Source organism: Perognathus longimembris, chromosome 25 (genome assembly GCF_023159225.1).
Source record: "Perognathus longimembris pacificus isolate PPM17 chromosome 25, ASM2315922v1, whole genome shotgun sequence".
In the NCBI taxonomy this organism is placed as follows: Eukaryota; Metazoa; Chordata; class Mammalia; order Rodentia; family Heteromyidae; genus Perognathus; species Perognathus longimembris.
The window spans coordinates 7,101,807-7,125,993 of NC_063185.1; the positions used below are offsets into that span (position 1 = coordinate 7,101,807).

A 24,187-nucleotide genomic window follows, 5' to 3' on the forward strand; every position below is an offset into this window, starting at 1 on the left:
TTAATGTAAGTTTTTATTTACAGTTAGTAATTTGTTTCTGGACTACTTATTTTAAATTTGTTAACTTAGTGTTGCCAGTATAGTTTCATGAGGTCTTTACATACATTACAGTTATTTACCAAAAAATACCTTTGTACTGTATTGTATACACACATACACATAAATACAAGTATTTTATATCTATATATCTATATGTAGGTCTATATATATTATACGATCTGATACCCCTACCCTATCCCTTGGGAAATAATTTTTTAGGTTTACAATGAGATTTATTATGTCAAAGGAAGAAAACAATGGGTATCTGGCTGCGCATTGTAGTTTGAACCTGTAATCTCAGCTAATTGGGAAGTAGAGATAGGAGGTTCAAGGCCAACCCAGGGAAAAGTTATTTGAGATCTCATTTCTAAAACAAGCTTGTCATGGTAGCACAGGCTTGTAGTCCCTGCTATTAGGGGTTACATTTAGAAGTATCATGGTCCAAGATCAGCACAGGATAATTAGGATGAAACGCTATCTGAAAAACAAAGTAAAAGCAAAGGAATTTAGAGGATGTCTCAGATGGAAGAGAGCCTCCCTAGCGAGAATGAGGTCCTCAATTCCATTTCCAGTACTGGGGAAAAAATAATTTGGTCATACTTTTTGCTCAGGATTATTCATTGAGTAAATGAAAGCTTTGGTTAATTTTATGAGCTCAAGTTCTAATTCACACGTATGTACATTGGGTCCTGTAATGTGCTTTCACTAATGACTTATCCTCGGGCTGGGGATACGGCCTAGTGGCAAGAGTACTTGCCTTGTATACATGAAGCCCTGGGTTCGATTCCCCAGCACCACATACATAGAAAACAGCCAGAAGTGGCGCTGTGGCTCAAGTGGCAGAGTGCTAGCCTTGAGCAAAAAGAAGCCAGGGACAGTGCTCAGGCCCTGAGTCCAAGGCCCAGGGCTGGCAAAAAAAAACAACCCAAAAACTAATGACTTATCCTCATTTTCTTAGTTGATGATGGTGGATATTAATAACCAGGGTGAATTTCAGAACTTGGTAGCCTTCTAGGCAAAAAGGCAGAATGAAAGATCATAGAAAATCAGTACTGGAGTTGAGATGATGAATACTTTATTCATCCAAGCTTCTCAGCATTATTGTTGTAATAATTATCAATCATTTCTTTTTGAAACATTTTCTGCTACTTCTGAAAATTCATACTTATGTTCTTTGCATTTTTCTGGATACAATTTGTTGGTTCACTTGGCAGAATATCCTGTTTTTTCAAGGCTGGCACTCTTGAGCTATAGTTCCACTTCTGACTTTTTGGTGGGTAACTGGAGATAAGAATGTCTCATGGACTTTATTGCTTTGGCTGGCTTCAAACCTTGATCCTCAGATCTCAGCCACCTGAGTAACTTGAGCCTGGCCCAAACACTTTTTGATTCCCTCATCACCTTCCTCCCTCCTTCCCAGCCTATTCTTTCCTTCCTATTTCCCTTTTAGTGAACAGGTACTGCCATTCATCTAGTTACTATGGCACTAGGCATAAAATCTGTCTGGACTTCGTAGAATCCATTAGCAAATCTTGTTGACTTTTCCCTCTAAAGGATCCTATATGTGACTGCTTTTTACTTTCACTGCCATCATCCTCCTTTTTCAGACTTACCTATCTGGATCCTCGTTCTATGGACAGTGCTTGCCCACATTCAGGGTGCTGCCCACATTTGGGGTACATGTTTCCCACTCAGTTGTTGTCCCACCTGTCAGTCATCTCTGGAAGCATCCTCACAGCCATGCTCAGAAGTTGCCTTGTTAATCTCCTAGGAGACTGGTGTGATAATGAAGAGGTTTCTTATGCATTTGTGCCAAGTAGACTTTCAAGGATACAAACATATGAAGATTTGTTTTCTGAGCTGTCCTTACTTATTATTTCAGGTGTTCTTTCTCGATATGACTTCCTGTCCAGTCTCTTTCTGCTCTATTCTGCCTTCTTTGACTGTTTTAAAAAGCAGAGGTCCAGTTCTGAGTTTAATCTCTTAGTGACCATCTTAGCCTATTGGTCTGAGTGTTATTTTGCTTGTATTAATTCAGTCTATGGGTATTATCTCTTTGCCAGTCACATTGTCCTACTGACTCATCGTATGTCTAGAAAGCCTAGTTCTTTTTCTTAATCATGATGTTATTAAAGTGTCCCCTTCAAGTACTTGCTGTTTTGGATTATTTTAAATATAGGTATTCCCTTTATTCCCTTAAAATGTTGTCTTATTGTTAGAATTTTCTTTTTCTCACTATTTCTCTTTAACAACTTCAAAAAAATGCAATTGCTTATTACATTGCAGACTCGGTTTTAAAATTTGATGGAATGGTTGTTGACTAGGCATTATGGTATGAGTTAAGAGGTTCTTGGTTGACGTTGGGATATTGTGGTTGAGATATTATCTGATATAGCCTCTAGTCTGACAAACCTCTTCATAAGTAAATGAGGATCTTTTGGCACGTGGTGGTCTGTGTAAATGTGTTTTGGCTCCTATTGGTCTACTTTTATTGTATTTATTTATTTATTTATTTATTTATTTATTTATTTTTGTTGTTGGTCATGGGCCTTGAACTCAGGGCCTGGGTGCTGTACCTAAGCTCTTTCACTCAAGGCTAGTGCTCTACTAGTTTTAGCCACAGCACCACTTCTGGCTTTCTAGTTGTTAATTGGACTTTCTTGCCCAGGCTAGACTTGAACTGCTATTTTCAGATCTCAGATCTTCTTCTTCTTCTTCTTCTTCTTCTTCTTCTTCTTCTTCTTCTTCTTCTTCTTCTTCTTCTTCTTCTTCTTCTTCTTCTTCTTCTTCTTCTTCTTTCTTCTTCTTCTTCCTTCTTCTTCTTCTTCTTCTTCTTCTTCTTCTTCTTCTTCTTCTTCTTCTTCTTCTTCTTCTTCTTCTTCTTCTTCTTCTTCTTCTTCTTCTTCTTCTTCTTCTTCTTCTTCTTCTTCTTCTTCTTCTTCTTCTTCCTTCTTCCTCCCCCTCCTCCTCCTCCCCCTCCTCCTCCTCCCCCCCCTCCTCCTCCTCCTCCTTGCAGTCCTGAGCCTTGGACTCAGGGCCTGAGCACTGTCCCTGGCTTCTTTTTTGCTCAAGGCTAGCACTCTGCCACTTGAGCCACAGCACCTCAAGGCTAGCACTCTGCCACTTGAGCCACAGCACTACTTCTGGCCATTTTCTATATATGTGGTGCTGAGGAATAGAATCCAGGGCTTCATGTATACAAGGCAAGCACTCTTGCCACTAGGCCATATTCCCAGCCCCTGCTCTTCTTTTTTTAAGAGCTTATTATTTTTTGAAAAATAACCTTAATTTTGAAGAGTCATATTTCATATTTTAAAATGCATGTACATGCTCATCTGTCTTTTGGATTTCTTTTTTTTTTTCCATTTAAATTCTTGACTTAGAAGACTTTAGCAATCTTATTTGAAAGTTCAGACATTTAAAGTTAGACACACTAAGTTTTCTTGTCTGTTTTAATTACATTGATGAACTTTAGGTAATTAACAATCGTTGCTCCTTCTCCAGCCTTCCAAAGACCATCTTTAACTCCATCTTTTTTTTTTTTTTTTTTGGTGCCAGTTCTGGAGCTTGAACTCAGAGCCTGGGCACTGTACCTGGGCTTTTGGGCTCAAGGCTAGTGCTTGAGGCACATCTATTGCCTACTGGCTTTTCTAAAGATGGTTACTTGGTGATAGGAGTCTCATGGACTTTATGGCCTATATGGCTTTGAACCTTGGTCCTCAGTTCTCAGCTTCCTGAGTCACAAGGATTACAGGTGTGAGCTACTGGTGCCTGGCTTACTTCATCCTGTTTTTACAATGGCTTCTTAGTAACAGATTCGCTTGGATGATATGACACAAGGATTATTTACTTCTGTGTAAAATGAGGCAAGTCTCAGTTTAATGCTGACAGCTAATTCTACATTACATTCTTTAAAAAATTAAATAGGTTAAAATAATTGGGATCTTTACCAGTTTATCTTTTCCTTCCTATAGTTGATTATAGACATAGTGAAACCAGTGCAACAGCCCTGATGGTTGCTGCAGGACGAGGCTTTACAAGTCAAGTAGAACAGTTAATTAGTATGGGAGCCAATGTTCATAGCAAAGCATCAAATGGCTGGTAAGTCTGGAATGCACCCATTCTTTATCTTTGCAGAGTTTGTCTTTATATAGAAAAGTATCACGTAGTAATTGTTGGTACATCTCTACTTAAGTGAGTAAATAGTTTTGAGAGATTATTCATAATTTTTTTTGATTATTCATAATTTTGAGAAAATTATTTTTCAGTTTAATGTCTTTGAACTTTGACAGGATGGCTTTAGATTGGGCTAAACACTTTGGACAGACTGAAATTGTGGATCTTCTAGAATCTTACAGGTAAAACTTCTTATATTATTGTTAATTTATTTTCTTTAAAAGAAAACTGAGTCGGCGCCAGTGGCTCACGCCTGTAATCCTAGCTACTCAGGAGGCTGAGAACTGAGGGTCACTGTTCAGAGCCAGCCTGGGCAGAGAAGTCTGTGAGACTCTTATCTCCAATTAAGAAAACCAGAAGTGGCACTGTGGCTCAAGTGGTAGAATGCTAGACTTGAATTGAAGAGCTCAGAGACAGCAGCCAGGCCCACAGTTCAAGCCCCACAATCGACACAAAAGAAGGAGGGGGAGGAGAGAAAAGAAAAAGAAATCTTAGCCATGTAAATCATAGAATGCATAAATGTAGTCTACTGACAGGCATATCCAGTGATTTTTTTTTCTAAGTAAGTCATTTCTTTGTTTTTCTTAGTTTATAAGTTCTATTATGTCAATGTGTGTATGTGTGTGTGTGTTCGTGTTTTTGTTTGTGCCAGTACTAGGACTTGAACTTAGGGTCTTCTCAATCTCAGCTTTTTTGTTTGTGGTGGTCTACTACTTGAGCCATGCCTCTAGTTCTGGCTTTTTGCTCATTAATTGGAGATAAGAGTCTCATAGACTTTCTTGACTAGGATGGCTACCTGTGTAGCCAAGATTATAGAGACTGGTTTTATTTTTTATTTTATTGTGAAAAATCAGGAGGGTAATTTCCATTTAAGCATGGTAAATATAGCCCCTGTATTTATATGTATTGATATCTGTGTTTCCTCTAACCTCACTAACAATGATGATGGATAAAAATACAAGCTGTAAACTGACAGATGGAGGAAGTTTTGCAACTGTTGGAAGCAAGGAATGTTTACATGATTAGTAGATGGGCAGTCAGTGAGCAGGACTAGCAGAACTGGAACGCTGATGGTGCCAGTAAGAAACAAAAATCCATTTTAGTTTGAGAACTTCTTAGCTACTTATTCTAAGATACTTCAGATGAAGCACTAAAAGAAGGATTAAAAAGATCAGTAGAGTTGGTTAAAATTCTGAGGAAAATGAAGAGCTCCAAATCCCCCACTTCACTGCTGTCAGATGACATTCCCCCCTTGGCCTAGGTAGGAGAAGGGAGGTGTATTAAAAATTAAGCCACACAGGCTTTGGACTTGGAGTTATCAGGTACAGTAGGAAAGTAGGGAGAGGTATCAAACAGCAAAGGAGTTTTAAGTGAGTATCTGCAGTCTGAAAGTTGAAATACCATTCACTCCTTTTCCATTCCATCCACTATCACCTTTTCCTCATTTGAGGTTCATGTTCTTGAGCAGAAAACTTAAGAATTCTGTCCTGACAAATAGATCAAAGTGCAGCAAAAGTGTTAAGACTTACAGGATACTTGGCATCCTATCAATGAAATGACTACCTGTAAGTTGGATAACTCAACAGTCCTTACCTGTGTACTTGGAAGTTTTGGGTGCTTTACTGGCAAATGAACAAACTATTAAGGATTGGTCACTAAGACACCTGAGAGGCACCTATACATCAAACAAATGAAACATGTGACAGTAGCAGCAGTACACCTTGGATTGGAACTTGGATAAAACTAAGCATCAGTGACCAGAATAAACTTTTTAAAACTATAGTAAAAAAATATTGGGCTGGGGATATGGCCTAGTGGCAAGAGTGCCTGCCTCATATACATGAGGCCCTGGGTTCGATTCCCCAGCACCACATATACAGAAAATGGCCAGAAGTGGCGCTGTGGCTCAAGTGGCAGAGTGCTAGCCTTGAGCAAAAGGAAGCCAGGGACAGTGCTCAGGCCCTGAGTCCAAGCCCCAGGACTGGCAAAAAAAAAAAAAAAAAAAAAAAAAATATATATATATATATATATATATTGCCTTCATGAAATAAAACCAGTAGGCTGTTAAAGGAGCATTCTGCTTTCATTTTCACAGCTCTGTCTTCTGCCTTTAGATCATTTTCCCTTTCCCTTTCCTCTTCCTCTCTCTCCCTACCCCTCTCTTTCTTCATTATTTGGCCTTTTGACTGTGGCCATGCAAATGTCTAGAGAGGAGTATTGTGGTTCTCAACTGATGACAGATGTTAACTACCTTTCCCTATGCATATAAGTAATTATTATTTTTCCTTTGGAGTAGTATCTACAGATTGCAATTTTCTAAAAGCACGTATTGCTGAATTTTACATGAAGAATATCTTTGAAACTAAAATGTAAATCATATTACAGCATATTATATTATTTACCCTCCTTAGATGCATTGTATATTTGAAAGACATAAAGAGAAGCGTTGCCTATAAAAGTTATTAGTCTGTGTCAAAAATACTGAGTTGTGTCAGGCCCTGCTGGCTCACACCTGTAATCCTAGCTATTCAGGAGGCTGAGATCTGAGGACTGCTTTTTGAAACAAGCCCAGGCAGAAAGGTCTCTTGGAGACTTTTATCTCCAATAAACCACTCAAAAACTGGAAGTGGTGCTATGGCTCGAGTGGTAGAACACTAGCCTCACTAGCCTTGAGTACAAAGAGGCTCAGGACCAGCATCTACCCAGACCCTAAGTTCAAGGCCCACAACTGACAAAAAAAAATTTTTTTAAAATACGGACTTCCTCCCTCCCTCCCTCCCTCCCTCCCTCCCTCCCTCCCTCCCTCCCTCCCTCCCTCCCTCCTTCCCTCCCTCCCTTCCTTCCTTTCTTTTCTTCTTCCTTTCTTTTTTAGTGCTTCATTGGAGTTTGGCAATCTAGATGAAAGTTCTCTGGTCCAAACAAATGGAAATGACCTCAGTGCAGAAGACAGAGAGCTCCTGAAAGCTTACCATCACAGTTTTGATGATGAGAAGGTAGACTTGGATTTGATCATGCATCTTCTATACAACATCTGTCATAGTTGTGATGCTGGTAAGTAAGTTCTGTCTCCCAAGAACTGGATCCAACTGGGAGCGTCTTTGTTTGGACATTAGTGTTGGACTGTACAAGATTTTCTATAATTGCATTGAAAACAGTACATTGAATTATTGTCATTCATGACAGTTTATCAGTGTTTGAAAACACGAAGTAATTCTATGCAATTAGTTCTTTCAATTGCTGTTCACTTCATAAGATTTAATCATATTAAAAAATATGCTTCTCCAAGGTGCGGTCCTAATTTTTCTGCCCGGATATGATGAAATAGTTGGTCTCAGGGATCGCATCCTGTTTGATGACAAGCGGTTTGCTGACAATACACATAGGTAAAATCTAAGCTTTATACTTATTGCTTCAAATAACAGACTCGAACTGTAGTACATTTTCTCTTTCAATTGTCAATAGATATCAAGTCTTTATGCTTCATTCAAATATGCAAACATCTGATCAAAAGAAGGTATTAAAAAACCCACCTGCAGGTGTTCGAAAAATAGTAAGCTTCATAAAATCTTTTTTTTTCTATTTTTATTAGTCACATTCCATTTTCATATTAATCATAAAGTAATTTTCTATTGCAGATCCTTTCCACCAACATTGCTGAAACCAGCATCACAGTCAATGATGTTGTCTTTGTTATTGATTCAGGCAAAGTGAAAGAGGTGGGTCTGGATAAATTGTTCAATTACTTAAATGAAGAAGATGGAGTTTGAGTCTAACAAATACTCCTATAAAGAAAATGGATCTCAGTGGAAAATTTTATTTCTGGGTGACTATAACATAGTAGCATATTGACTTAACTAAAGCATTCTACATTAAATCAGTATATACGAGCTGTTTATCTCAACAAATAAGTTTTAGCTTCTCACTAAGTACTAGAAAGTAAGTGAAATATTTGTGTAGTTGTGAAAATTTTGTCACTGAGTAGCATTTTCATAGCATATTTTTGGTTTTCCTTTTACCTATGGGCATTGTTATATCTCCATTGCTTCAGGCACACAGTAGGTGTTCAAATGATATTCAGTTCAGAAGAACAGGCAGTGATAAAAACAGCATTGGCAACCCACATAAGCCAGGGTTAACAAACTATAGCTAGCAGTTTAATCAGACTTACTATCTCCATTTGTAGAACAAGTTGCCTCCATTCTTTCACCTCCTGTATGTTGCTGCATTGACACTACAGTAGCCTTTGGATAACAAGGACCTTCTCAAAACCTAAAATATCCCTTTTAGTCTTTGAATGCCTAGTAACTACATAGTAGATTCATTTGCTGACAGAGTAAAATTGATAGAGATAATTGAGCTTTCAAGGGAGGAGACATTATTTAGGCTTTGAAATGCAAGTTGTTTCAGGGATATAAATCATTCGAATGTGAAAAATTAATGTCAGTGTAATTATTAGTAATATCTTAGAGACAATAAAGTTTTATTATAAGATTTCAATATAGTCATCATAGATGAATATTGTAAAAGAGGGCTAAGTTTTGTTTTCTTCTGTAATAGAACAGTAGAGAATACTATCAGTAAAGTAGTCAGGTAGAGTTCAGATATTATTGCTCTAAAAATTATTGAAAGCTAGTATGTGTGCTTTATAATACTTTAGAAGTTAATTCCTTTAGGCATTACTTGTTTACCAAATCATGGCTTAAAAATATAGTAGTGTCAAAGCTACTTCACATATAAGACTGACAAATGAAATCTCTAGTGGGAAGCCTGACTGGATTAGAGGTCAGGCATGTAACTGGGCAGAAAACCACACCCTATCTCAAAAGTAACCAGTACAAAAAATGGACTGGAAACATGGCTTAATGGTAGATTGCCTGCCTAGGATGAGACCCTGGGTCAAACCCCAGTCTTTTTTTTTTTTTTTGCCAGTCTTGGGCCTTGGACTCAGGGCCTGAGCACTGCCCCTGGCTTCTTTTTTGCTCAAGGCAAGCACTCTGCCACTTTAGCCACAGTGCCACTTCTGGCTATTTTCTGTATATGTGGTGCTGGGGAATCGAACCCAGGGCTTCTTGTATGCGAGGCAAGCACTCTTGCCACTAGGCCATTTTCCCAGCCCAAACCCCATTCTTACTACCACCAAAAAAACAATATATATAACTAGAAAGATCTGAATTTTTCAAAAACCAATATTATTTTCTAATTATTTCAATTAAGACAGTACTTTAAACTTAGCATGTTATAATGTTGATAAAATTTCTTGCTCTTTCTTCTTTAATACCTTTGTATTTTAACAAAAATTATCTAAATATTACAGAAATCCTTTGATGCATTGAACTTTGTAACAATGTTAAAAATGGTGTGGATTTCCAAAGCTAGTGCTATTCAGCGGAAAGGCAGGTAAGTCATGCTTCACATGCAGTCATAAGTCGCCTGCAAGGTAGAAACATTTTATATGCACGGCATAGGTATTGTGTGTGACTCCTATAAAAGCTTAGCTTCACTTTAGTCTTAATTTTTATGTTCTCTCTGCAAAGCAAGCCATTTTAAACCTTTTCAAAAAAAAGTTCATGTTAAGATTTGAAAGTATGTAGTATAACCCTCACTAAGATGTAAGAAACTGAAACAGAAACAAAAACTGTAAAACATTTGCAATATAGGACATGAGCTAATTTCTAAAATCAAATGAAGACCCAGGTGCCAGTGGCTCACACCTACTTAGGAGACTGAGATTGGGAAGATTTCAGTTCAAGGCCAGCCAAGGCAGAAAAGTATGTGAGCCTCCATTTCAGTGGAATAAGTTGAGCTGTGTCAGGAAGTGAGAAATAGGTTACCCACCTGGGTGCCCACCTGGCTAGGAAGCAAGAGGCTATCTCAGTGATAATTAGCCAGTGTATTGTCAGCTGTTCAATAGATAAAAGATGAATATATAAAGAACTCTAAAAATAAAACAGCAAAAGAACAAACAGTATAGTTATTAATAAGTGGGCAAGTGAACCAAACAGGCAATTCTTACAAGCAGAAATGCAAATGGCTAATAGATACATGAGCAAATGTTCAACATCTTTAGCCATAAAGGAAATGTAAATCAAAACCATTCTAAGATTCTATCTGGAAAAAAAATCAGAGAAATTTAAAAAAGGAAGAACAGGGCTGGGGATATGGCCTAGTGGATATGGCCTGGTATACATGAGGCCCTGGGTTCAATTCCCCAGCACCACATATACAGAAAATGGCCAGAAGTGGCGCTGTGGCTCAAGTGGCAGAGTGCTAGCCTTGAGCAAAAAGAAGCCAGGGACAGTGCTCAGGCCCTGAGTCCAAGCTCCAGGAATGGCCAACAAGAAAAAAAAAAGAAGAACAACAAATGCTGGCAAGGATGGAGAGAAAAAGGAGCCCTTATATACTGTCACTGGGAATGTAAAATAGTGTAGTTACTATGAAACCAATGTAGAGGTTCCATAAAAAAACTAAAAATAGATTTACCTTATGATCCTGCTATACCACGATTGGGCATATATCCAAAGAAGAGTAAGGCAATTTACCAGAAAGATATTTGAATATCTATGTTTATTGCAGTTCTGCTCACAATAGCCCAACATTTACAATCAGCCCAACAACAGATGAATGGGTAAAGAAGATGTGAAGTATGTGTGTGCATGTGCGTGAGTACATGCACACACATGCACACTCTCTATGGTGTATCACAGAGCCATAAAGGTAAATGAAATCATATCATTTGTAGGAAATGGATGCAATTGGAGGATATATTGAGACAAACCTATCCCTCACAACAAAATATTGTATGTTTTCACTCATGTGGAAGCTAGACCTATAAGACAAACATTAATACTTTAATTCATAAAAGGGAGAGATGAAGGTATCATGTATTGTTATGGCAGTGGTAGAATAAAGTGGATGATTTAAGAAGTATTAAGGTGTGATATTGGGGATCGATTGTATATCTGAGGGAGTAGAGTAGAATCAAGGATGTTACCCAGCTTTCTGTCTTAGACAATTGAGGGTGGTCGGCACTGTTGTGAGATGGGGAAAGTGCAAGTGTTTATGTTGGGAAGAAGTAACTTCTACTTGAGTTTGAGCTGACTGGAAAGTCACAAGTACTCCTGTCTAAGGCTTCTAAAGTATGAGCCTACAATCAGGGAAATTGGGAAATGACCCTCTAGGATGGATGGAAACTGAACCAAGGTGGAGAGGAAAGTCACCCCAGAGGGATGGTAGCAGAAGGCTGAGGTAATCTCAGGGAAACATCAACATTCAAAGTCCTCCCAAATAACATGGGTCTCTGTGAGGATGGAATAAATGGCAATTCTGTATAATTTGCTTAACTCTACTACAGTGCTTGAACATAGTACAGCTTAGAAAAACTGACTGAATTTAAGTTGTCAAACATGTATTCATGCTTTGATATTGATTTGCTTTCAAGGATGTGTTACTTCTTTCAGTTTTTACCATAACACTAGAAGGTGTATCAGGAAGGTAATGTTTTTGAATCTCAGTAAATGAAATGAGTCCAAGACAAGGAAAAGCATTTGTAGATGCTAAGGAGTCAAACTCACATGTTTTGATCCTGATTCATTCTTTTTTCTCCTAACTGATATTGCCATTCTAGTTTATTATTATATTCCTATTCCTTGTTTGAATTTTAATTTTGTATTTTATTTTTAAGAGCTGGGCGATGTAGACCTGGAATTTGTTTCCGTCTGTTTAGTAGACTACGATTTCAGAATATGTTGGAATTTCAGACTCCAGAACTTTTGAGAATGCCATTACAGGTAGAAACTTATTTAATTCTAAAAGACTTTGTGTGTGAGTGGGGTGGGGAGGTATGAGGGAAGAGAAAGAGCATTTCACCTTCTGCCAAGTAGACTTCCAGAAATGGTAGTTTATAGAGCAGGATGGTAAATTACATATTATAGAAGGTAGATATAGCTATAACAAAATTCTTTTCCTATGCAGGTAAGGTTAATAGGCCTTCAGGTTTTAAAAGTTACTGGCAGTCATTTAAGTTATGGGATACTTCATTAGTGTTATTTTGTAATTTAGCATGTTAAAGAATCTTAGCTGTGAGTGTTGACCTTGAAAATGCTCAGTGAAGGGGAAACCAGATTATTTAAGTTCCCAGACCTAAAGTAGTACCAAACCTAATGGCACTATTATTTCAGAAGTTCTGGAACACCGTTCACTTAGATGTCTAGTCCTTATTGTTTTTCTTGACGTTTTCTTACTTTGTGGAAGAGTCATCCACTATGTAGTTTCCAAGAGAGGCTAACAGAATTTCATGAATTTAATTCTTTACTGTATTAGGCTAGCTGCTTGCTTCCTCATCTTTAAAGAGACACAAAATCATGGTTTTGGTATCCATGTACCTAACAGGATTTGCCACTTCCTTTGTGAGATTTTTTTTTTTTATTCCTCCTGAGATAGAGCTGAAAATTCTTAACAGGAGCCTAAATTACCCGCTGTTTTCTGTGTATGCAGCTTTATTTCTTGCTTCCCCTCTTGTCTCATAAAGATAAAAATGAGTAGCTTTAGTTTCTTGAGTACATCTTGTTTTCTTCTACCTCAGTGCCTTAACATGTATGGTATCTCTGTCTCTTAATTTCTTTCCCTTGCTTTTATGGTAACTACTTATTCTTCACCTCTTAAAATATCATGGCCTTCCCTGAATTCTCTTTTTTCCTGAGCTTGTTAAGTCTCATTTTATCTGGTTGGTTTCTTGTATCCTTTTGTAGCACTTAACTAGTTGTGACTGGTAAATAATTAGTTGTCTAGGTTTTTTTTTTTTTTTTTTTTGGCCAGTCCTGGGCCTTGGACTCAGGGCCTGAGCACTGTCCCTGGCTTCTTCCCGCTCAAGGCTAGCACTCTGCCACTTGAGCCACAGTGCCACTTCTGGCCGTTTTCTGTATATGTGGTGCTGGGGAATCGAACCTAGGGCCTCGTGTATCCGAGGCAGGCACTCTTGCCACTAGGCTATATCCCCAGCCCCTCTAGGTTTGTTTGTTTTTTTTTTTTTGGCCAGTCCTGGGCCTTGGACTCAGGGCCTGAGCACTGTCCCTGGCTTCTTCCCGCTCAAGGCTAGCACTCTGCCACTTGAGCCACAGCGCCGCTTCTGGCCGTTTTCTGTATATGTGGTGCTGGGGAATCGAACCTAGGGCCTCGTGTATCCGAGGCAGGCACTCTTGCCACTAGGCTATATCCCCAGCCCTCTAGGTTTGTTTTTGATGTGACAAAAGTAACTCCACAGGACAGGCATTTGTCATCCTATTTTTTGCCAACTTGCTTCTTAGCGCCTTGCACCTAGAAAGCACTTAAATATTTGTTGGCTGGATAAAAGGTTCTAGAGTGCAGTAAGTGTAAAGGGGAAAGGGGAAATGACCTTTGGGTAGTGACTCTGGGTGTTGTGTGTAAGGACTGCATGAGGAGATGGCCAGAGGAGGCAGTGGTCGTTTTGGTATGAGCTGACTGAAGATGCTTACCCAAGGCAAAGAATGAGTCTACATTGCACCGAAAGAGAGTGTTGGCTCTACGTGTGTTCTAACCGAGACGTACTGGTCAGTCTTTAGGAACTCATGATTTCTTTAAAAATAAAAGCCAGCATACTGTTCATTTTAATTTAATTATTTGCTGCTTTAATTTATAGGAGCTTTGTTTACACACCAAGCTGTTAGCCCCAGTGAATTGCACCATTGCTGATTTCCTGATGAAAGCCCCTGAACCTCCACCAGCTTTAATTGTAAGAAATGCAGTACAGATGCTTAAGGTTGGTGTCTTTATAACTTTGTTCACCTGACTCGGTTTTACTTGCAAATTTAAGCCAAATGAAAATATATCTTTAAAAAAAATCCTTAGTTGATCATGTACTTTAAACAGTACTTTTGTAATTAATAGTAGGTAAAATAGCAGGTATAATGTTTGCATTTACACATATATTTGAAGGAGCTGCTGTATTTTTGTAATATGTGGTAGCACAGTTATTGCTTTCTTAGATTTTCTTTTTTAAAGCTAAACACGCTTTTGGTCATATCAAAATATCTTCCTTATTAGACAATAGATGCCATGGATGCCTGGGAAGATCTGACGGAACTTGGGTATCATTTGGCTGACTTGCCAGTGGAGCCCCATCTTGGCAAAATGGTCCTGTGTGCCGTTGTTCTGAAGTGTCTGGACCCCATCCTTACAATTGCCTGCACACTAGCGTACCGGGACCCTTTTGTTCTGCCAACGCAGGCCTCTCAAAAGCGTGCAGCCATGCTCTGCCGGAAGCGCTTCACTGCGGGCACCTTCAGTGACCACATGGCCCTTCTCAGAGCATTCCAGGTACTTCACTGCTTCTTCTTCCTGCAGGTGCAGGTGAACACACCTGCTCCTCCTGCAGGTGCTGCTGAACACTCTTCTAGGCCAGTGTTGCATTGTCAACCTTAAGAAGTAAACAAATAGAGATGGTACTTCCATTAAGTTTGCTTTCTTTATGAAGTGACATTTTATCAGTAGTCTAGGAAAAAAATGCCTGCATGCTGTTAGTATGTTAAAATTATCAGTTTTTTCTACTTTACTTCTTCCTCATTTTCTTCTTATAGGAATGTACGTGTTTTATTTATACGCATGTATGTTTATATTTATACTTGTAATTATTACTATTTATTTATTTTTTTGCTGGTTCTGGGGCTTGAACTCAGGGCCTGAGCGCTATTCCTGAACCTCTTAGTGCTCAAGTCTAGTGCTCTACCACTTGAGCCACAGTGCCAAGTCTGGCCTTTTCTGAGTAATTTAATGGAGATAAGAGTCTCATGGACTTTCCTGCCCAAGCTGGATCCTCAGCTCAGGAGCTAGGATTATAGGCGTGAGCCACTGGTGCCTGGTTAAGAATTTAATGTTATAAAGCAAAAAGGATCTAGAGATCACTTAAGAATTTTTAACGATAACATTAAGACATGAGGAAAAGATATGGGAAGTGGGCCTTTAAGGAGGGGAAATACAATTTAATTTTAGAAATTCAGGTATATGGTTAGGAAGTGCTATATCTTGAATAAATGGACATCTTCTTTAAATTCTCTTGAATGTCTTCTGGGCCTGTATAGTTGTAAATTTTTCTTCTTTGTTTATGGAAAAAGTACTCCCCAAGTATATAGGCTATTTCCAGCACATATATAACTTTAAAAAGTAATTGTGAGTTCTTTTATACTATTGAGTAGTGGATGACTCATTGTTATTAATTGGGTTGAAAATTTCCCACATTTATGTGGCATAGAATCACCTTAAATATCTGAGATGGTGTTGCTTTACAAAGGTGGACCTTTAGGTTACTGATACTAAGTTTTCCTTGGGATTTTACAGACCCAGAATTTGAATATATTTGAATATATATTATCTAATGGTAAATTTTATTTGATCATAAAGTCTCTGACTTGTTGATTTGTTAGGGTCAGAATTGAATTTGAGTGACTCAGCTTGTTTCTTGATCAGAAAGTGATTGGTGTATTATTCTGGTTTTGTAGGCATGGCAGAAAGCACGGAGTGATGGGTGGGAGCGAGCCTTCTGTGAAAAGAACTTTCTGTCACAAGCCACTATGGAAATAATTATAGGAATGAGAACACAGCTGCTCGGTCAACTTAGAGCATCAGGTACAGTTCCTTCCCAAGGACTCTTAACTATAGTACCCAACTTGTACCTTGTCATATGACTTTCTGTTTCTTTATAATACTGTTTATGAGCTGATTTATAGACTTCCACATGACCTCTACATTCACTTGATGAAAAAATGGATATTGCAGAAGATGAAGTAGAGAGATTTTTGAACAGAATCTATACTCTTAGCAATTTTCAGTTATTTGTTGATAAAGATCACTTTAGTTATATTCTTTTGTCAGTTAATAGTTACTTTAACTCTGGAAGGAACATTGTAAAATTTTAAGTAGATTGATAGGAGGAGTGGTGTTCTTTAAAATATGTTTTGAACTCCGAAACAAATACTAATTATTTGAAGCTTGTTGATTCTTTTGTGCAAGAGGGTTTTAATGTTATTGTTTCATTTTAGAATCGCTTCTTTTATTTCTTCCCACCCCCTAGTAACATAATATAATAAAGTGGTAGCCAAGAGAAAAAACATGAGAGCCCGGATTCATAGGTTAGCTGAACTACAAAATAATAGAGCAAAAGGATCAGAATTTAGAGTTGTCTCAAATATTGGGAAATATGAAAAAATTTTGAAATTCAAGTGAGCATATGTTTATTTTCTTGACTTCACCTCCAGAATTAATTTGTCATAAAACATTAACACCAGTCAGAAGAATTGTTTGGGTTTCTCATGGTAAACTTAGTATATTTTTTTTTTTTTTTTTTTTTTTTTTTTTTGGCCAGTCCTGGGCCTTGGACTCAGGGCCTGAGCACTGTCCCTGGCTTCCTTTTGCTCAAGGCTAGCACTCCGCCACTTGAGCCACAGCGCCGCTTCTGGCCGTTTTCTGTATATGTGGTGCTGGGGAACCGAACCTAGGGCCTCGTGTAACCGAGGCAGGCACTCTTGCCACTAGGCTATATCCCCAGCCCACTTAGTATATTTTGGATAGCAGCTGATAGAGCACTTTGGGGTTGGATGTGGGAGAGCATACCTGTGATCCTAGTATTCAAGAGGCTGAGCTAGGAGGATCATGAGTTCAAGGCCAATCTCCACTGCAAAGTGAGACCCTGTCTCAAAAAAATATATATACATTTGAAAAAGTTTCTTAAACTGCTAATAAATATGGTACTTTATCTAAAGTCTGAGCAGATCTAGATCTTGTTTTCTTTATTATATATTTTAGACTTTACAGAACAGACTCAATTAAAGAATTGGTGTATCATTAAACCTGTGTGAACTATACTTTTGTTTCATGAAAAGTACACACTTTTGTTTGTTTCTTTTTCTGGGACTCTAGGTTTTGTTAGAGCACGAGGTGGTGGTGACATTCGAGATGTTAACACAAACTCCGAGAACTGGGCTGTCGTAAAGGCTGCACTGGTGGCAGGCATGTATCCTAATTTAGTCCATGTGGACAGAGAGAATGTAGTACTGACAGGGCCAAAGGAGAAAAAAGTACGATTTCATCCCACTTCAGTTCTCAGTCAGCCTCAATATAAAAAGGTAAAACATTTTCTTTTTTTTTTTTTTTTTTTTTTTTGGCCAGTCCTGGGCCTTGGACTCAGGGCCTGAGCACTGTCCCTGGCTTCTTCCCGCTCAAAGCTAGCACTCTGCCTCTTGAGCCACAGCGCCGCTTCTGGCCGTTTTCTGTATGTGTGGTGCTGGGGAATCGAACCTAGGGCCTCATGTATCCGAGGCAGGCACTCTTGCCACTAGGCTATATCCCCAGCCCAAGGTAAAACATTTTCAATGCCTTGATGTGAAGTCAGTTTAGGTAGTTGAAGATCAACAACAACAAAAATATACTCCAAATATCTGTCTGCTTCCAGAGCTTGATTAGTTATATACATTTAATGAAACATAGGAACAAAACTTTTGTTAAATCTTAAAGCATTAGAAAAGGTAAAATTATAAAATTATAACAGTAATGACTTTGGTTTTTGTGTGGGTACTAATGACATATTATTGGTTACATCAAGAGACTGCAAAGTATTTCTAGTGTATTAGGTAATAAGAACAAGTATCAATGTTTTCATTTATTTTCCTAATAGATACCTCCAGCCAATGGTCAGGCCGCAGCAATCCAGGCACTGCCCACAGATTGGCTTATTTATGATGAGATGACTAGAGCCCATCGAATAGCTAATATTAGATGTTGTTCAGCAGTGACGCCTGTCACTGTATTGGTTTTCTGTGGACCAGCTCGACTGGCAAGCAATGCTCTTCAGGAACCTTCATCTTTTAGAGGTAAATTTGTTAGGAAGGACATAAGATCCATTTTACATCAACTAAACAACAACAACGAAATAAAGGTGAAATTACAATAATTCTGTAGTTAGTAGCTTTGTTTTAAAGTAGATTATTAAGATATACCACTGTCCTTGAAATTCTGAAATTAATATCTGAGATAACGTAACATCAGTGTTTTGCACTTTTGGTCACTCTTACAGATGGGAAGTTTTTTTCCACTTAAATATAAATGGTAATTAAAATACTTTAAAATAACTTTACTCATTTACATATTTTAATTTATTTTCTCATTCTTTCAGATTCTTTGTTCCTCTACCAGAGTATTATTTCATGTTAATGGCTTGCAAAAGATTCTCACATTTAGCATAATTATGTATTTATATATGAAATGTTATGTCATTATTTAGCAAAATTTATTTAAGCATTCTGTTACAGCTGGGTGTTTTGGTGATTTCCAATTTTGCTATTTAGAGATTCAGTAAATATCAGCTATTGTGGTAAATATTGAAACCGTAACAGAAAAGATACTTTGGCATCAGGATTTTACACAATTGAGGCAGTAGACAGTAAGTAGACAGTCTTCATGGTACTATCAAGAAAATAAAGAGGACTGCCTTAGGGGTAACCGACTTTATAAAGAAGGCCTAACCAAGTTACTCTAAGGAGATGAGACTTAGAGTAGGTGAAGCCAGCCCTGTGATAAGGTAGAAATGTTCTCCATATACAGGAGGACCATCTCCAAAGTCTACCCTAGGAAGTGAATGATCTTGGAACTGGCAGAAAGGCGTGACTGGGGCACAGGATCAGTGGTAGTGGGTAGTGAGACAGCTTGAAAGGAAGGGATAGATTTGTAGACCATAGTGCAGGATAAGCCATTAAAGGATTTTTAGTAAGGGAGCCAAGGTCATGATGTGGCTTTTCTTTCTTTTTTTTTTTTTTTTTTGGCCATTCTTGGGGCTTGGACTCAATGAGCACTGTCCCTGGCTTCCTTTTGCTCAAGGCTAGCACTCTGTCACTTGAGCCACAGCGCCACTTCTGGCCGTTTTCTATATATGTGGTGCTGGGGAATTGAACCCAGGGCTTCATGTATACAAGGCAAGCGCTCTTGCCACTAGGCCATATCCCCAGCCCCGATGTGGCTTTTCTTGAACAAGATCTTTTTGGTTGAGTGGATACATTTCTTAAGGCACAAGAAAGAAGAGTAGAGGCTCTTGTATATACTTAGGAAAGATAATAGCTAATGTGAAAAGAAGTAGATTGAGAATTACTTGGGAGGAACTCATATTTGCTGGACTAAATATGGGTGTTATGGAAAAGGAGGAGGCAAGGATAATTTGGGTAGGAGGAAATTCAAGGCCTGTGCAGGCAAAGTCTGAACTGCCTAAGACAGCCTAAGTGAAGTTTGTTTTAGAAGGTAGATGCATATGTAGATCTGAAGCTGTAGGAGCTCATGGAAGAGGCCTGCCTAGAACATACAAATTTGGGGCCATCAGGTTGTAAATAATATTTTAAAACATGAGTGGGTTTCTTCAAGACAATGTGTAAATTAGAGAAGAGGAAGCAAGTGCCCTAGTGTTGGGGTGGTCATCTTTTCTATAGCTTTGAAAAACTGGAAAAACTCTGTATTGTAGGCTGTGGATGGGTAGATGGCCCGGACAAGAGGTGTTTCAATGGAGTGATGGGTCAGAGGGAGTATGGAGGAGGCAGCTCGTGAGAGTGGGATTCTGAAACATTGATTTCTGTCCTGTGTCTTCTGCTTTGATTTGCTTAATATTTTCCTAGGGTTACAAGTTGTTGTTGTTGTTGTTTTAATTGTGACAGTTCTGGAGCTTCGTTCAGCGAATAAGGATTATACTTCAGTTTTTAAGTTCTTGGCATTTTTATTTTTTTGTATTGCAATTAAAGATTGTAGTCTTAAGTATATCTTATTTTTCTCCTTTAAAATATTGATGCACCTAATTCATGAGATGTTTAAGAAAGTTTCTGAGGTCCTGGGAATATGGCCTAGTGGTAGAGAGCTCGCCTTGTATATATGAAGCCCTGGGTTCAATTCCCCAGTACCACATATATGGGAAACGGCCAGAAGTGGCGCTGTGGCTCAAGTGGCAGAGTGCTAGCCTTGAGCACAAAGAAGCCAAGGACAGTGCTGGGCTCTGAGTCCAAGGCCCAGGACTGGCAAAAAAAAAAAAAGTTTCTGATGTAAGTTGCAAGAATGTCAGGAAGAATTATGCACATAAAAAGTATTCTACTTACTGTTTTTACTAAGATGTATGATAGTAAAAGTGACTCACTGCTGAGCACCGGTGGCTCATGCCTGTAATCCTACGTACTCAGGAGGCTGAGAACTGAGGATCACAGTTCAAAGCCCAGGCAGGAAAGTGTGAGACTCTTATCTCCAGTTAACTACCAGAAAACCAGAAGTACGCTGTTGCTCAAGTGGTAGAGCACTAGCTTTTAGCTGAAGAGCTCAGGGACAGTGTCTAGGCCTAGACAGAGTTTAAGCCACATGACTGATTTAAAAAAAAAAAAGTGACTTGCTGTTTCCATATATGTTTGGACAGCAGATGGCATTCCCAATGATAGTAGTGACAGTGAAATGGAGGACCGAACCACTGCTAACTTGGCTGCCTTGAAACTTGATGAGTGGCTTAATTTTAAACTAGAGCCAGAGGTAAGTTGCTTTTTAATAGGTAATACATTTCTTTTGTTAAGTTGCTATAAATTGATGTATTTTTCTTTAACACTTGGTATAGAGAATGCAAAACCTTCTTGTGTTGTCTTTTATATTTTTTCCCCCAATAGAAGACTTGAAAAACCTAGATGTGGCTCAGTATTTTTTCATGTAGCTAGTTTCTTACTCCACTCATGCTGCTACAACAAATATTATAGACTGGATAATTATAAAAAGTGTAAGTATTTCTCACGGTTCTAGATGCTATGACGTCCAAAATCAAGGATGAGAGCTACTTTCCATATATAAGAGGGCAGCCCTGGGTCTTCTGTGTTCTCAGAAGGCAGAAGTGCAAAAGGGATGAACACACTCCATCAAGTCTTTCTTTTACTTTTTAATTTTGTGTAGTCCTGGGGCTTGAACTCAGAGCCTGGGTGCTGTCCCTGATGCTTTTTTGCTCAAGACTATCAATTCTACCACTTCAGCCAGCTTTACTTCCAGCTTTTTGGTGATTCTACATTCCATATTGAATTTCAACATGAATTTTTAGAGGGAACAAATGCATTCAAACCATAGCAGTAATATTTTAGTATTTCTGCATATATTAAAAATTAGTATTGGGGATATGAAACCTTTATTTTGTGTATTCCTGAGTGAAATATTCTGTTTTGTGTTTCCATGTATCTCTGAATTGGGAATAAATTGTGTGTGTGCACGCACGTTTGGGTGCATATGCTAGAGTTAGGATTTGAACTCAGGGCCTCTCTTTCTTGGCTTTTTCCTTCGGGTCTGGCACTGTACCACACCTCTGCTCCTGGCTTTTTGCTGTTTAATTGGAGATAAGAGTCTTAAGGACTTTTTCAGCCTGGGCTGGCTTTGAACTCTATAATCTTTGCCTCTTGAGTAGGTAGAATTACAGGTGTGAGGTTTCAGTACCCAGCTTGGGAGTAAATGTTTTAAAATTTTACATTCTTTTAAGTTAAACTTTTTCATGACTCTGCTTTTAATGATTATTAATTATATTATTATATTAATTATATTATTATTATATCAATGTTTTGGGGGGAGGGAATAACTAAGTTGTCAATAGTCAACAATTTCTAGCTTTACTTCTTTTAAACATCTATTCATTGGTCATTGCAACCTACTACAGTCTTGTTCTCATTTCCAGCCCTTTGCTGCACTGAAACTCTTCTCTCCAAGGTCATCTGTGTTCTCTACGTTAGTTTGATCATTGTCACTGTTGCTCATAACCTCCTGTTTATAATTCTGCTCTCCTTCATTCCTGCTCCGACTTCATTATCTTTAATTACTGGGACATTAATCCCTCTTAATTCTTCCTTTGCAGTCATTCCTTCTAGGTTGTTTCCCTGACCATTATGTAGGTTAAGTTCTCTGGTTCTTTGTGCCTAGCTGTTTTCTTTTCATTGGCTCTGGGAGCCGTGAGACATCCCACGGAATCATGCCTCTGCATGTAGGCTTAGTCACGTGGATGCTCTGAGAGTGCCCTTACCTTCTGAACAGCCTCATTTGGATGTTCTGCAGACACAACAGTAATGTCTCAGTAGCACTAGTGTCTCTCTTCATCTGTTATTGCTACTATATTTTCAATATTAGTGTTTGATCTCACCCCCATTAAACTCTCTCTAGTCTTAGGATTATGGTAAATGAGAAATTTTATTTCATTCATGACACAAATGAATGGAAATAGTAACAGTTTCAGATCTTAAGTAATGAAGGGTGTCTTACATACATGTTATGTTTGCTTGCATCTGTTTGAGCTGAGGAACTTGTATTACAGGCTGCCAGTTTATTGCTGCAGCTCAGACAGAAGTGGCATAGTCTGTTTTTACGCCGAATGAGAGCTCCATCTAAACCTTGGTCTCAAGTGGATGAAGCCACCATACGAGCAATTATAGCTGTGTTAAGTACAGAGGAGCAATCTGCAGGTTTACAGCAGCCGTCTGGGATTGGCCAGAGGCCAAGACCCATGTCTTCAGAAGAACTTCCTTTGGCATCATCTTGGAGGTCAAATAATAGTAGGAAAAGCTCAGCAGACACCGAATTTCCTGATGAGTGTACTACTGCAGAAAGGTAAAATATGATCTAAATGGAAAGTATTTTCTCCAAGAAGTTAATTATTTGTACTATTTAATGATTACTTTTTTTTTTTTTACAATCTAGGATGAAAAAAAAAGTATAATAAAATGAAAAGTTTTAGTTAGGTCTTACTAGTATTAAGGTAATGTAAGGGATTTTAAGTACTTACAAGATATTTAATATTCAGGATCATTCTATCAGAAGAAAACTCAAATTGTTCATTTCCAGAATTCACAAATTGAAGGTATCTTGGAAAGAAAGCAGCAACGTTTTGTTTATTTTATTTTATTTATTTTGCTAGAGCTTGAACTCAGGGCCTCACACTCTTGCTTGGCTTTTTTTTTTGCCAGTCGTGGTCTTGGACTCAGGGCCTGAGCACTGTCCCTGGCTTCTTTGTGCTCAAGGCTAGCACTCTACCACTTGAGAGTCACTTCTGGCCATTTTGTATATATGTGGTGCTGGGGAATTGAACCCAGGGCTTCATGTATACAAGGCAAGCACTCTTGCCACTAGGCCATATTCCCAGCCCTCTTGCTTGGCCTTTTCACTCATGGTTAATGCTCTACCACTTGAGCTACACCTCAATTTCTGAAAGCAACGTTTTGAAAGTATGTTTTATTGATACATGTTAAGTGACATGTTTCCTAGATAGTCTGCAGTGAGAATTATTTACAATTGTTTAAAGTCCATTTCCCACCATTCCCCTCCCTACCCCATATTGGAGCTGTTGTTTCATAAACCTGTGTGTATGATTCATCTCTGACCCTTCTGTCTTGTTCCAGAGTACTGACGAAATCTCCATCTCCAGCCTTACACCCACCTCAGAAGTACAAAGACAGAGGAATTTTACATCCAAAGCGGAGCACTGAGGACCGATCAGACCAGTGTTCTGTGAAGTCTGCAGACAGCAGCACCTACCCAAGTCCTTGTGCGAGTCCTTCCCCACCATCTTCAGGAAAGGTAAGTAGTAGCAGAACTAGATGAAGGAAGTGTCAGGTTTGTAGGACCTCCAGTGTTACACGTTTAAATACCACCCTTGCAGGTATAACTATTGAATGTCTCCTGGAAAACTGCAATACTTGGAGTACATTTTTAATTTTTTTAGTATTTTTTCTGCTTGCCAAATACTTCTAAATATTACTATTTTGGGGTGCTTTAACTAAGAGATTATTTACTAATTGTATATAGCTGGGCTGTTCATTATTTTTATTTCTTTAGAACCTTTTGGTAGGGCTGGGGATATGGCCTAGTGGCAAGAGTGCTTGCCTCGTATACATGAGGCCCTGGGTTCAATTCCCCAGCACCACATATACAGAAAATG

The 24,187-nt window shown here is 38.5% G+C and overlaps 1 protein-coding gene across 3 annotated transcripts in view; it reads left to right on the plus strand.

The window, feature by feature from the left end:
• LOC125341976 (3'-5' RNA helicase YTHDC2) overlaps positions 1-24,187 on the plus strand; it is a 49,444-nt gene that overhangs the window by 20,003 nt on the left and 5,254 nt on the right. For 2 of the 3 annotated variants that reach the window (XM_048334113.1, XM_048334115.1), the window contains 16 exons: positions 4,014-4,140; positions 4,332-4,397; positions 7,088-7,266; positions 7,502-7,598; positions 7,678-7,765; positions 7,851-7,931; positions 9,530-9,612; positions 11,897-12,002; positions 13,871-13,990; positions 14,275-14,547; positions 15,726-15,852; positions 17,143-17,348; positions 17,897-18,092; positions 20,657-20,766; positions 22,568-22,860; positions 23,649-23,826. In XM_048334113.1, the coding sequence (XP_048190070.1) occupies positions 4,014-4,140; positions 4,332-4,397; positions 7,088-7,266; positions 7,502-7,598; positions 7,678-7,765; positions 7,851-7,931; positions 9,530-9,612; positions 11,897-12,002; positions 13,871-13,990; positions 14,275-14,547; positions 15,726-15,852; positions 17,143-17,348; positions 17,897-18,092; positions 20,657-20,766; positions 22,568-22,860; positions 23,649-23,826 (2,330 nt within the window). The remainder of the gene's footprint in view (positions 1-4,013; positions 4,141-4,331; positions 4,398-7,087; positions 7,267-7,501; positions 7,599-7,677; positions 7,766-7,850; positions 7,932-9,529; positions 9,613-11,896; positions 12,003-13,870; positions 13,991-14,274; positions 14,548-15,725; positions 15,853-17,142; positions 17,349-17,896; positions 18,093-20,656; positions 20,767-22,567; positions 22,861-23,648; positions 23,827-24,187) is intronic. The other variant, XM_048334114.1, reaches the window with a different exon arrangement.